At 39.0% G+C, this 15,248-nt stretch overlaps 1 protein-coding gene across 3 annotated transcripts in view; it reads right to left on the bottom strand.

The window, feature by feature from the left end:
- Positions 1 to 15,248, bottom strand: part of LOC120540827 (polycomb group RING finger protein 5-B) — a 107,826-nt gene that overhangs the window by 24,108 nt on the left and 68,470 nt on the right. For all 3 annotated transcript variants that reach the window (XM_039771927.1, XM_039771911.1, XM_039771918.1), the window contains exon 7: positions 15,019 to 15,117. In XM_039771927.1, coding sequence (XP_039627861.1) covers positions 15,019 to 15,117 — 99 coding nt within the window. The remainder of the gene's footprint in view (positions 1 to 15,018; positions 15,118 to 15,248) is intronic.

The raw sequence follows: 15,248 nt of genomic DNA, 5'->3' as shown, positions 1-15,248 counted from the left end.
GTAGACCTGAAGTGTATAAGGTGTGACAATGAAGTCCAAATATCAAATAAGCACTTTCACAAAAGATACAAGTTTAACAGAACAAATGTGCTTTTTTCCCAAGACTATGAAGAAATCAGGTTAGTGTTGCATGTTGCCCTGACTTCTCGGGTAATATACTGGTTAGAGCTGCTGACTCCAATTCAGAAGGTTCTGGGTTCGAGTCTTAACGTCTCCCAAAATAAACGTTTTGAGTAGTGAGCTGTTCTTATTGTTACGATTATACAATAAAAGCGTACATTTGATTTGAGTCTGTAACAGATGGTGTAAATGTATGGTACTTGTAAAGGTTAGCGTGTTTTTTTTATTCAGTTTTATTCTCTCAGTCGCATTCACGTTCGCCCTGATCTGATACGGCTGTTTTCAAATAAAGACGTGATATAACAGAGGTGAACTCAGATCGGAAAAAGAGAACAAAAGCCCTCCCTGCAAGAAACGTCCACTCACATATAAGAACAACGCAGCTGCACCAGGTGTAAAGGCGAAAGAAGGCACCGTTTGCATACAGGACAAAGTCCAGTGTCATCCTGCCAATCACCTGTCCTTCAAAGAAACAGCACAGTTCTTAGCATTGCAATACGCAAGCTGTCGCATCAATCGCCTACCATAACCTGCTTTCTTTTTTCTTCGGTTATATTCTTGAATAAAAGCTCACTTGTTTTGTTATACTTGTACTTTATGTCAAGGTGTTTATTTGATATTTGGACTTCAGGCTTCACACCTTATACAAATATCATAAAGAAGGTCCTTGGGTGTGTGTGGGAACTGTTAACATTTGAATCTGATGATTGTATATAGCGCGGAACTGACCTCTCTGTACTATGTTCTCCTCTGCATCTCCTGGAGTTCAAAAGAAATATCAACATGCAGCAACAAGGTCAGAACAAAAAAACAAATGCAGTCACTAACTACAACCGTATGAAGGTATGCAAATGAATATAATGTTGCATTAGTGCAACAACGTTTTCTGAAATGTACAATACAGGTTGTAAAATGTATTATTCCAAATATCATATATACCTAAGTCTCTCTTTTTTGTCAGTGCTTCTTTGACATCATGGATCAGAAGGTGCATACTAATTCAGCGTGAGCAGGAGCACTCAAGAATAAAACTGAATAAAAAAATTCACATCCACAGTCATAAAACTGAAAAAAAAAACGCTAACTTTAACTATAAATGTACAGACGCAAATCAAATGTATGCTTTTATTGTATGATGTTAACAATAAGAGCAGCTCACCACTGAAAATGGTAAATTTGGGAAGCAGCTGATATCAAAACCGCAACCTCTTGATTGGAAGGCAGCAGTTCTTAGCATTGCACCACACAAGCTGTCCTATCAACGGCCTACCGTAACCTGCTTTCTTTTTTCTTCAGTTAAATTCATAAATAAAAGTGCACTTGTTTTGTTATACTTGTATCTTTTGTGAAAGTGTTTATTTCATATTTGTATTTCAGGCTTCACACCTTATACATTTCATGTCTACATTTTTTCAATTATTACTAAAACATGAAAAACATTTCTGTGTTAACTACTTTGTACATTTTACATAGATTGTTGTTGACACAGAACACACATGAAATGTATGCATTCCAAATGATGATGTACTTTTTTACCCTATAAAGCTCCAGCATTTCACTTGAAGATAAACACTGTGCACTGAGAAACTTCTTTGCAAATTGAACTGCAACAGTGGGCGGGGGGATGGGATACCAGGTTGCTTGCTGCTTATCGGCACATTTACAGGACAAAAGACACTGATGGAGAGGTGAGAATGGATTTAAGGTGGGCTAGATTTACGAGCTTTCTCGTAGGCTCTGGTAATTCTAGTGTTAAATAAATTTGGTAGAAGAGCCACTTTACACATGAAATGTATGCATTCCAAATGATGATGTACTTTTTTACCCTATAAAGCTCCAGCATTTCACTTGAAGATAAACACTGTGCACTGAGAAACTTCTTTGCAAATTGAACTGCAACAGTGGACGGGGGGATGGGATACCAGGTTGCTTGCTGCTTATCGGCACATTTACAGGACAAAAGACACTGATGGAGAGGTGAGAATGGATTTAAGGTGGGCTAGATTTACGAGCTTTCTCGTAGGCTCTGGTAATTCTAGTGTTAAATAAATTTGGTAGATGAGCCACTTTACACAGTTGTACAAAGGTCTTGAATTTACTCAATTTGTTCAAAAATGCTTCCTATCATAGAATGAAGGGTTTAATGTACTTCGTGTCTCAGACTGTCACATATTTGTTTTAAATTAAATCTGCAAAATGATTTTTGTGGTATCACTTTCAGATAATCAAATTTTCATTTGACCCACATAAGGCATGCTTATTTTTTACACAAATATATTGTGTGGGCTGACTTAATATTTATTATGTCATGACAAAACATTCCTTCATTATTTGTTATATCAGTATATTATTATAAGGGGACATGTACTCTATAACTACACTATTTTTCAATTATCCTGCCAAAAACAACTATAGACTTTTAGTAGATCAGGGTTAGGTGTGTCCACTTAAACTTTCTATAAAATAAATACCACAATATTCAATGTAACCATCCATCTTTTTTCAATCTTATCATAATCACTTTTATTCTGATTTTCCTGGGGAGGATCATGGGTGCAACAAACCAAGTTGGACTAACAAGACCATATTATACTTAGCTGCTTCCTGCATATTCTTCTAGGAAAGCCAAGATGTTCCCAGACTTGTCAAGAGATATGATCCTTTGAAATGTGAGTTATGCTCATCTGTGCTTTCCCAGTAAGCTATGGGTGGTTCACACCAATTAGGAAGTGCCCAGGGAGCATTATAACCATGATACATGCTCAAAACAAGCAAAACGTAGCCCACAAATAACCCTTATGTACTCCTGATTAAATCCAGGAAAATCTTACCCCAAAAAGCAATACTAGGACCAAATACTGTAGCCAGGCCAGGGACTGCTGTTAACTGGTGAGCCAATGGTTGAAAGAGCCTCATAGAGCCCAATAAGACTCAACCCAAAGAGGCTGTGAATGGCCATCATGTGACCTCACCATGAGGGTTGAAGGATGAGGGTCAGGTGCAACACCCATTGACTGAAAAGCAAGAATGGGATGGTTTTTAAGAATGTTTAGATCAAAATATCATTTTAATTCTACATCTACCCACCCATCCATTCATTTTCATGCCGGTCAATTCAATTCTTGGTGTTACAGAAAACCAAAGTCTGGAGGAGGTGCCAATCCATCATATTGTCTATTGGCATACATATCCACACGTATTAACATTGGGCAAATTTGAAGTCTATAATTTATCAAACATGCACCTCTCTGGGATATGGGAGTTGTAATGCTCTGGTTACCCACAACTGGCATCATTCCTTCTTGACCCTGAACATTGATAGTCATGTACCGACTAGTGTAAAAAGTATAGGAAGTGTCCAAAAATATATAAAGTTCAGAGCAGTGTCTTTTCAATAAATAAAATCAGTAAATAATCCATAATAAAACCAAATGCTCTTCAAGTGAGGGTTAAAATCAATCCTTTAAAAATAATCCAACCAAAGGTTAAAATCAAGTTTAAAATCACAGAGATAGAGTTGGACTATATTCTTCTCTTGTTCTGAGCCCAGTGCATCTCACTTCTACCTCCTTGATTACCTATTGGATGTCTGCAGCAGGCAGAGGTGGTGGCAGACACAGCCCCCATTTCAGCTCTTGTCACAGCCACCTGACCCAGTCACAACTGGGATACACAGAACAGGTCTCCATCATCCTGCCACTTTCCTTTGGTCCAAGAGGATCTCTTGAGCATTTGATTACTTCTGGCTTATGGATTGCTCAGCAGCAGCGACCCACCCCTGGAGTAATATTACTCTTGCTCCCTCACAGGGCCACCAACTGCCTTTCACTCTTTCTATCACACTGGCTCATACTCCCAATCTTCAGTCTTTCTGCCCCAGATTGTCTCACTTGATTTTAATTCCTGCTGTTCCTTGCCTTTTTTTTTATCTCTTCTTTCTCTACTCATGTACCACATACACACCCCCACACCCAAGCAGCCTGAGATGTTCTGTTTCTATTTAAAAACTCACACACTGCCATAGACCCCTAACACACTTCACCACAAGAATGAACAACGGAGTACCAAGAGAAAAATCCTTCCAGACAAGTGCAGAATGTTCAAACAATGACTGGAACTGGATTCAAATCATGTCTTATGTGATACAATAATGCTATGGCGGAATGGTGGCTCTGAGGCTAGGGATCTGCACTGGCAATCGGTAGGTTGCTGGTTCAAATCCCGTAAAATGCCAAAAGGGACTCTGCTCTGTTGGGCCCTTGAGCAAGGCCCTTAACCAGCAATTGCTGAACGCTCTGAGTAGTGAGAAAAGCGCTATATAAATGCAAAGAATTATTAATTATTAACCATAGCCACACTTTGCCACCCTTAATTCTGTAAGTTCTATTAAACATACAGAGCAAACACTGTATATGAGCATAAACCTCTTGTTCCACTATCCTTGCATAGATAACCAAAGGGTTCAAAACCTTCAGAACATTTGAAATTCCAGGAGTTTTTAATAACTTTTCCAGTACCAATCAGCATGAGAATCCAGGACTACTTTATACTCTGGCTCGGAATATCCACAGCAAAATAACGAACCTAATTGGAGCACATATGAACTTAAACACGTGGCCTATTTTAAATTGCTGACCGCTTGTTCATCACATTTAACACTCAGAAGATTTCAAATGAAAGATATTCACTTTTAAACATATATGAATAAAAAGATTATATAGTAGAAACATCACTAGCCCAACCAGAGTTCTCACCAACGCTATTGCCAGCTAATCCACTGGCATTTGAACTGCTCACAGGTGTGTCAGTTAGATGTGACGACACTCCAACAAAAGGAACAATTACTGGTTTCCTTACTCTTCCTCATTTCACAATGTTTATTTCCTTTCATATGTTTTTTCAAAGCACACTCACCCATATTCTCAAAGTGGTGGCTCTGACAGAGACATGAATTTGACCAGAAAACATCGTAACACCAATAGCACTTTCCTCTGCCTTCAACTTCTCCCAATCCTGCTCCACTGGTAGAGGTTGTGGGGGACAGGTATTCTTATATCTAAGAGCTAGAAATTCACCCCTCTGGGTAATGTATACAACTTCACTATTTTTGAATACCATGCTACTACTGTCTCCTTTCCAATTAACATGACCGTTGTTGATGTTTATCGCCCTTCAGGTTTGCTCAGGATTTTCCTTGAAAAGCTGGATGGACTGCTCTCTTCTGATGGCCCACTTCTAATTCTCGGGGACATGAACATCCACCTGGATAGCCCTCCTGCTGCTGACTTTCTTGCTCTTCTTTCCTCCTTCAATATTGCACAGCTCCACACCCCACCCACTCACAAGGCAGGCAAGCTGCTGGACCTCATTCTCACACTCAACTGCACTCCGACAAATGCAACTGTCATTCCTCTGCACACATCTGACCACTTTTTCATTCAATTCTCTCTACTACTCCCCTTTTCTGACTCTTCTCCTTCGCTCACTGTATCCTTCCGCTGACACCTCCACTCCCTTTCTCCTACACATTTCTCTTCTATAGTCTTCTCTGCTCTGCCTCCGCCTGATCACATGTCCTCCTTCAACACCAACACTGCCATAAACACCCTATGCTCCACTCTGTCCTCCTGTCTTGACAATGTTGTCCTCTTTCTTCCAGGCCTGAACACAAAAAAACCCTCCTGTCCCTGGCTATCTGACGCATTCCGCAATCAATGGACTGGGCTTAGGTCAGCCGAAAGGAAATGGAGGAAGTCAAAAGCACAGGCTGACTTGGCTAAGTATCAATCCCTTCTTGCATCCTTTTTTTCTGCCACTATTAATGCTAAGGTAACGTTCTATCAGAAAAGAATTAACAGCCCCACTGACACACACTCTCTGTTCTCCGCTTCACCTCCCTTCCTAACACTCCTTCACCTCCTCTCATAAACTCCTTGTCTGCTGATGACTTTGCAACCTTTTTTCAGGATAGGATGGCTGCTATCAGCAGTTAGTGATTATCCGCACTGACTCTCATTATGGCTCCTTTCAAACATCATCCAACATATTCCACATTCTCTCCACTCTCTACCACTGATGTTTCTGACCTCCTCTCCAATCACCCCACTACCTGTCCACTTGATCCTATTCCCTCACATCTTCTTCCAGCTACCTCACCCTTACTCATTCCTGCAATTACTCACATCATTGGCACCTCAGTAAGCTCAGGCACATTTCCTACCATCTTCAAATATGCCTTGATAACCTCACTTCTTAACACTAGAATTCCTGAAGCCTACAAAAAAAAACATAATGCCAGGACACATTAAATTCCTTCACATCTCATCAGCAGTGCCTTTGTTTTGCAAATATGTCAATCAGCACAGGCAGCCTGCTATCCCATCCCCCACCAATGCAGCTGAAGTTCTCCCAGCTCAAGTCTGTTTATCTGGGTGTGAGGTGTCTGGAATTGTATAGGGTAAATAATACACTGATATTTGGAATACATACATTTCATGTGTGTTCTGTGTCTACAACAATCTTGGCAAATGTGGGATGACAGGAAACGTGAGGCAGATCATTGTAGACACGGAACACACATGAAATGTATGTATTCCAAATAACGATATATTATTTACCCTATACAGTTGCAGGCACCTCACAACCAGATAAAAAAACTTGAGGGGGATGGAATAGCAGGCTGTTTGTGCTGATTGACATAATTGCAAAATAAAGACACTGCTGACAAGGTGCAAAGGAATTTAAAGTGGCCCGGCATTACGACTGTTTTCGTAGGCTCCACGGATTCTAGTGTTAAAAAACAACACTCAGTCCATCCCAAGTTAATAATTAAACGCCGGTCTCTCTCTTTTCCCTTCCTTTCCAAAAACATTTGAATGTGCCATTTCTACGCAGGTCTCTTCCTTCCTTGTACAGAATGGATTGCTCAATACCAACCAGACATCAAGAGGAACTTGACCGAGCTCTACTAACTGTAGTCGACCAGCTACAACTTGCTAGAGCTACTAACATGTCATCGGTCCTGATCCTCCTTTACCTTCGACACAGTCAACCACGACATCATTCTTCACATCCTCTCTGACCTTGGCCATCAACGGGACTGCGAGTCATACATCTCAGACAGGTCCTATAGTGTTTCATGGCAAGGAGAATCGTCAAGGGCATATCAGACATGTACAAGTGTACCCTAAGGATTGGTGCTGGGTCCTCTACTTTTCTCTCTGTACACCACCTTGCTGGGCTCCATTATCCAATCCCATGGTTTCTCATATTAGTTATATGTGGATGATACACAGCTGTACCTGTCATTCACTTTGGAGGACAATATTGTATCAGCTAGAGCAGTGTTTCCCAAACTCGGTCCTGGGAAACCCCTGTGGCTGCAGGTTTTTGTTCCAACCAGCTTCTGTTTTTAATTGATCTTCTGGGCTAATTAACTCTTTTAGGGCGGATGTCGACTTTTGTCGACAGGAGGGGTTGAGGGCGAATGTCGACTAAAGTCGACATCCAGGGATAGAGGGCGATAATCAGCTGTTAATGGCGACAAATCTCACTGTCACGTCACAGGCATTCCCTCTGTGCTTGGAAGAATGATAGACTCGTTGACTCGGCAACTAATCCTAGCGTGTGCGTGAGTTGCGAAATGTAAACAATGGCAAGATGGTATCGACATGTGACAATGGAGTGAAGCGAGTGCAGAAAAGAAAACACTCGGCAGACAATGACAATGTTTTGCGCATTATCGCGGAGTCGGACTCTGATTTTTCAGAATCGGATTTTATTGACAGTGATCAGGAGATTGAGCAAGAGATTGAGAAGCGGAATCAGCTGATCAAACACCAGCCGATGCCGCCAGCAGATCTGCTGCCAGCTGGCGCTTCGCAGCCGATGCATCTACAGCAAGGTTCGCGTGGGATAAATACACAGACATTGATCCGTTGAGAGCCGATCTGGCTACCGGACTTCACAAGACGGCATGGCTCGCTGTTGGACACGACAGATCACCAGCTGCTGTACTTCAGGCTGCTCTCTCCTGATGCTGCTTTTCAGCTACCGTCAGACGAGATAAACAGGTAGGCAGAGAAATTTTTCAATCGCGGGCTGCGTTTGCATCGCATTCTCATTTTTCAAAGTGTAAACACACAACAAAAGACAAGATGAAGCGTGCTGTGGTATTACAAATAGAGATGGGACAGAACTGGTGATATAACTTCAGGGAGCATTGGTCCAAACGTGCTTTGTCCCCTGGTGGCTTTGGACAGGTTATGTAGCATGGTGATAGGTACGTGCTGCTGCTGCAAAGTTTTATTCACTTCTGTAATAAACAGAAGCAAATCCCATGGGTGAGCGGGCTATAATGCCATGCATAAAGTTCATAAAGTTTCAGAAGATGAAAAGAGGTGACAATCACGGTTTTCATGCGGGCAGAAAACTTGGTGGCAGTGGAATGGCACAATGGCAAAAGGGTGACTTGTCTCTCTATAGCACACACTAACAATATATGTGAGAAAGTGCAGCAACAGACAATTGAAAAGTAGGCACCAAAGCAACACGTATTGTAAGCAGTGCAATGTGGCAATGACTGAAATTGGCTGCTTGGACTGAGATCAGACTTTGCAGGACTTTGCTGTGTAAAATGTATGTGATATGTATGTGAAATCATAGAGTATGCAGGCTCATACAACATGCAAGACAGTAATATTTGTCAAAAGTAAATATTTTTGTTGATTTGATATGTTAAACAATTGCTTTGTGTTCTTTTTTAAAAAATGTTAAGTTTTTGGAAAAATATTCAGCCCTGGGAGATAAGAAAAAAAAAAAAAAATTAGCCCTAAAAGAGTTAATTAAACTGATATTCCCCAAGTTCTGTGTTTAGGGAAAAAAATACAAATTAGAAAACTAAGTTTGCTAAAAAAAAAAAATATTAAAATGTACCAAATAGTTATATAGGAATAATGTATTCTATTAGCTGACGAGAATTGTACTGAATTTATATCCAAACAAATCAAATTCTTTCTAGAGACAAATGCATCCCCTGAGATCTCTGCAGGAATACTCTGGGAAACTCTTAAGGCCTTCTTAAGAGGACAGATTATCTCATATCTTTCCCACAGAAATAAATCCGAAGCGAAGAAAGTAGCAGAGATAAAAAGCGAAATTACTAAAATAGATGAAGAACATGCCAGACTACCAAGCGAGACTCTACATAAGAGGAGGCAGGCTCTACATTCAGAATTAAACCTCTTGACAACTAAAGAAACTGAACATCTAATTTACAAATCCAGACATCATTATATGAACATGGAGAAAGCTAATAAGCTTTTAGCAACAAATTCACAAGCAAGATGTACGCATACGCAATCTCGGTAATCACTAACACGAACGGAGATAAAATCGTCGAACACAAAAATATAATGCACACTTTCAGAGACTACTATAAATCCCTATATACTACTGAGTTTAAAGAAGACAATATACAATCTAATGCATTTCTGGATACATTACAGATACCACAAATTGACGCTTTTAGTGTGGAGGAACTTGATAAACCTCTGGCATTATCAGAATTACTAGATGCTATAAAGTCACTCCAAGGTGGAAAAGCAGCAGGCCCTGACGGCTACCCTGCAGAGTTTTACAAGAAATTCTCCGCTCAGCTAGCTCCCTTCTATTAGCAACATTTACAGAAGCCAGAGATAACCAATCTCTTCCACAAACCTTTGCCAAGCACTAATCACTGTCTTTCCAAAACAAAATAAGGACTTATTACAATGTGCATCATACAGACCAATTTCACTTCTGAATAACGACGTTAAAATACTCTCTAAAATCATAGCTAGAAGGATGGAGAAAGTGCTCCCCTCGTAATATCACAAGACCAAACTGGATTTATTAGGGGCCGACACTTATCTTCAAATCTTCGACGCCTGTTTAATGTAATATACTCACCAACTAAATCAAACACCCCAGAAATATTATTATCATTGGATGCAGAAAAAGCATTCACCATGATTGAATGGAAATACCTTTTACTATTTGGAGAAGTTTGGGTTTGGCCCGAACATTTGTGCATGGATTAAATTACTGTATACTAACCCAGAAGCTTCAGTTTGCATCAATAACATTTGCTCAGACTACTTTAAACTAGAGCGTGGCACAAGACAAGGATGCCCTTGTCACCGCTGCTGTTTGCATTGCCATTGAACCACTGGCAATACATTGTCGAAATACTGATCAGATAAAGGGGATTAGCAGAGAAGGACTGGAACAGAAAATCTCATTATATGCAGATGACATGGTACTGTATATATCGGACCCAGAAAATTCTGTGCCTGCAGTCTTAGCAGCACTCACAGAATTTCAAAAGCTCTCTGGTCTCAGAATTAATCTGAATAAAAGTGTACTCTTTCCAGTGAATTCTCAAGCATATAATATTAGATTAGACACCCTACCTTTTATCATTGCAGAACAGTTTAAATACCTAGGGGTAAACATCACAAGTAAACATAAAGCTCTTTATCAACAAAATTTCGTCTGCATGGAAAAAATTAAACAAGACTTGCATAGATGGTCAACCCTTCATCTCACACTAGCTGGAAGAATTAACACTGTTAAGATGAATATTCTTCCTAAGCTCCTTTTTATTTCAAAACATCCCAATATACATTAATAAATCATTCTTTAAGCAATTAGATTCAACAATAACCTCATTTATTTGGAATTCAAAACATCCACGCATCAAAAGAGCGACCCTACAAAGACAAAAGGCAGAAGGCGGCATGGCTCTACCTAACTTCCAGTTTTATTACTGGGCAAATATACAGGCGATAAGAACCTGGACACAAATAGAAGAACATACACAGGCTTGGACGCAATAGAAGTAAAATCTTGCAGTATTTCTTTGTATTCCTTGCTCTGCTCTCCAATAAACACACGTTATCGGCAATACACTAATAACCCAATTGTGCTCCACTCACTTAGAATCTGGAACCAATGTAGAAAGCATTTTAAGACGGAGAAGCTTCTATCTGTGGCACCCTGCAAGAGAACCACCTCTTTCAACCTTCACAAACATATGCAGTTTTAATATCTGGAAAAATTTGGAATTAACTTGCTTAGAGATCTTTATATAGACAACGTCTTTGCATCCTATGAACAATTACATTCCAAATTTAACATTCCAGCTACACATTTCTTTCACTATCTTCAAATCAGGAACTTTGTTAAACAGAACCTTCCAGATTTTCCTCATCTTGCACCCTCATCCACGCTGGAAAAATATTGCTCAATTTCAAGGATTAGACTCCATCTCTACAATATATAAAATCATTTTACAATCCCTTCCTTTCAAAGATCCAAGAGGACACTGGGAAAAGATCTCTCAATTAATATATCAGAAAAGGAGTGGAAAGTAGCAATGCAGAGAATTCACTCGAGCTCCATATGCAAAGCATACAATTATACAACTCAAAATTATATATCGAGCACATCTGTTTCGACTAAAACTCTCCAAAATGTTTCCAGGGCATGATCCAACCTGCGACGTTGCAACCAAGCCCCAGCCTCACTGGGTCACATGTTCTGGGCCTGCACCAAATTAACATTATTCTGGACAAAAATTTTTAATTACCTCTCAGACAGCCTTGGACTCACAATCCCTCCTAACCCATTAACAGCTGTGTTTGGGGTTCTTCCAGAGGGCTTAAAGTGGAGAAGACAAACAAATTGTGATTGCATTCACTACACTGTTGGCACGCAGACTTATTCTGATAAACTGGAAGAACCCAAACTCTCCTCTTTTAAGTCAGTGGGAAACTGATGTGTTATATTATTTGAAATTGGAAAAAATCAAATACTCAGTTAGAGGATCTGTACAGACTTTTTTCAAAACATTGCAGGATCTAATCAGTAATATTTTAAAATAAGTTTATAAAGTACAGAGAATTTATTAATTTAGGTATGTTTACAAGCCTTAAATTTTACACCTTTGGCTTGCTCTCTCTCTCAGGGTGGGGATCGATCTGTTCTTAACATAATTCTTTTTTTGTAAAAACTTGATTGCTATGTATGGATTGTAATAAAATAAAATAAATTAAAAAAAAAGGAATAATGTATTTTTTCTTTTTAACAGTATTTTCATCTTCATTTTCATCCTACTTTTCAAGGTGTTCCAATTGTTTAATTGATCCATTATTTTCTAATTAGTGGGTCTGACTCTAAAGTAGTTGCAGCCTTTGATTATTCAGTGTTGTTTGCCTGGGTGTCTGATCTGCTCGTTTTAAACTGTTATTAATAAGATACAACGAAGGGGGTAAAACGGCACAGAGAAAGGGCAAAGTATAATGAAATCAACAAAAGAGAGTTAAACATTTAAATCGATAGCAAAAGCAGAAATATTTCTAAATGTCTTATAAATGTAAAAATCAGGCTGCTGTGCTTTTCTGAATGTAGAATAAAAGAAAAATAATACCAGCTAATTAAATGAGATCAGTGCTACTATCAGGTGTTGTCACTGATTAGGAATATGGTTGGAACAAAAACCTGCAGCTACAGGGGTTCCCCAGGACCGAGTTTGGGAAACACTGAGCTAGAGTATCTGGATGTCTTACTAATATCTCAACCTGGATGAAGGGCCATCATCTACAGCTCACCCTGGCAAAAACTGAACTTCTTGTGATCTCAGCCAGACAGCCTGCTCAACTCCCCATCTCTGTACAGATTGGCGCACTGTTGCTAACATTTGTCAAGTCAGTATGCAACATTGGGGCAGTGATCAATGAGCCGCTATCTTTATCTGACCACATTTCTACCATTTCTCACTGATGCAGGTTCACGCTGTACAACATCCGCAAGATCACACATTATATGACAGAGTATGCAGCATAACTTCTGGTCCAGGCTTTGGTCTTGTTGCATCTGGACTACTGCAACTTGTTTCTGGCAGGAGTACTAATCGAGGTGGACATATGTCACTCCTCTCATTAGGTCACTACATTGACTCCCTGTAGCAGCACTCATTAGATTCAAATCCCTGATACTTGCCAACAGAGTAGTCAATGGGTCAGCACCTGAGTATATGGAGACACTAGTGAAGGCCTATACTCCTTCTCACTCGCTCTCGTCTGCCAATGAACAGCATCTGGTGATACCGTCGCATGGTATTGGGTCTCAATCTAGACTTTTTTTCTGTGTAGTTCCTAGTTGGTGGAATGAGCTACTCACCTCCATCTGTACTGCTGACTCCCTCATTGTATTCAAGAAGCAATTGAAAACCCATCTGCTCTCTGAATATCCATCTAATTGATATAAAATATCACAGAGCAAAGTTTTTTTTCTATTGCTGGTTAATTTGTTGTTAGATTATGTTTAATTGCTTCATCAAATGTAACCTATGATTGTAAATTGATTAATCACATCTTTTCTCTCATGGCAATAAACTTTTGTTATCTGTCCTACTACACTTGCTGAAAAAACAGGCCCTAGCTTAATGCTTCTTTATATAGCACTTTGGCTCAACCTTTGTTGTTTTAATTGTAATTTTATAAATACTGTAAATAACCTCATCTAATCTAATGTTGCATCGATTATGTTTATTTTTTTTGTAAGTCACTCTGCCAAGCAAATACATGTAAATGTAATTACCTTTTCTATTTACCACTTAATGCTAACTAACCATTAATAATTTGATGTGCAGGCTAACGGCTACACATATCTATACCAGTTCACCCACATGCTCGCACACAGAACACAATGCAAAGTTATATTAACATGCAAGGTCATTAAACATGATATTATTGCAAGATGTGGTGGTTTTGTTGTCAAAATATTGCATGTTTTATCTCATGATATGTGATCATTGGAATTTACTTTAATATTTTCCTTGACTTTTAAGTCCAGGTTTTCCAGGAACCTGTACAAACTCTGTAATCAGCTTAACTACCTCGTCTGTATGTCTTCTCACATCAATTTCACTGTATATAAACAATTCACCAGGATAGTTGGGAAGTTTGAATGTCTGAGAAGATTTGTCCAGGACACTAAATGGCACATGATCATAGACATGCCAATGGAGTGCTCGCAAAAGACAAGAAGAGTGCTGACAAGTGGTAGCAAACATCTAACCACTGAGATAGCTATGGTTTTGTGCCCAAGAGGAAAAGCAAACACTGTCTGAGAGACCCATTCGTTTGAAGGCTACAAGCTGCTGTGAAAAAGTTTTAACCAAGTGTACCTGTAGACAGTAACTGTCTATTCATGATGTTAGAATAATTCCATAGCTTGTACAAAAATGAGCAATATAATATGATACAATGAAAAGGATCACCGAGGGATGGAAAAAATTCAGGATCAAGAAAGAGGGAAATGTAAGCCAAAAGGGAGTACTTTTGTGAAGTACCTGCTAAATAAGCAAGTGTGAAAAGTGTGAAGTGTGAAAGCCACCTTACCTTGCAGATGAGGATTCAAGACCTCTGGTAGTTAGGGCTAATGTGGCAACTAGATATTTGATTTGCCTTTACTTATTTGACTTGTTCTTTTGTGTTTCTCTCCCTTGTATTATTATACTTGTGATAATTTCCCACCCCTGTGGCTCACTTGATATATTTTTAGGTGTGGAAAGACACAGCAACTCTTCCCTCTCCAGGTAAAGTATCAATACAAAAAGAAGGTTGTCACTGACTGTGTTTTAAAATTCAGCAGTAATTTTCTGAGGACCAATATAAAATAGAAATGGTATGTTAATCATGACAGACTTTCATTTAAACAGTTTATAATATACACAAATATAAATAAGTATAATAAACGTATGATTATGAATCATTACATCAAATATATTTTAATGAAATAACATTTCAATATGTTCATAGTCTTAGAGACCAGGGAGTTATAAACAATGCTTACCTCATAAGAACTTGGAAGTTTTAACTTCAAACTAAGGAATTTTTTTATTGTTCCAACTGTTACTCGGGTTGAGCAGCGTATAAATTTCTTCATTAAGCCCTATATGAAAATAAGGAAAATGCATTATTTTGATAGTGGAATAAAAATTCTTGACTTAAAAGAAGGAAGCTTAATTTTTATATTATAGGAAGCATTGATAAAAATTGGATACTTTATCTCTGTACTGTACA

The sequence above is a fragment of the Polypterus senegalus genome, chromosome 1 (genome assembly GCF_016835505.1).
Source record: "Polypterus senegalus isolate Bchr_013 chromosome 1, ASM1683550v1, whole genome shotgun sequence".
NCBI lineage: Eukaryota > Metazoa > Chordata > Cladistia > Polypteriformes > Polypteridae > Polypterus > Polypterus senegalus.
Note: the sequence above shows the minus strand (reverse complement) of the source record. Positions and strands in the feature narration are given on the sequence as shown.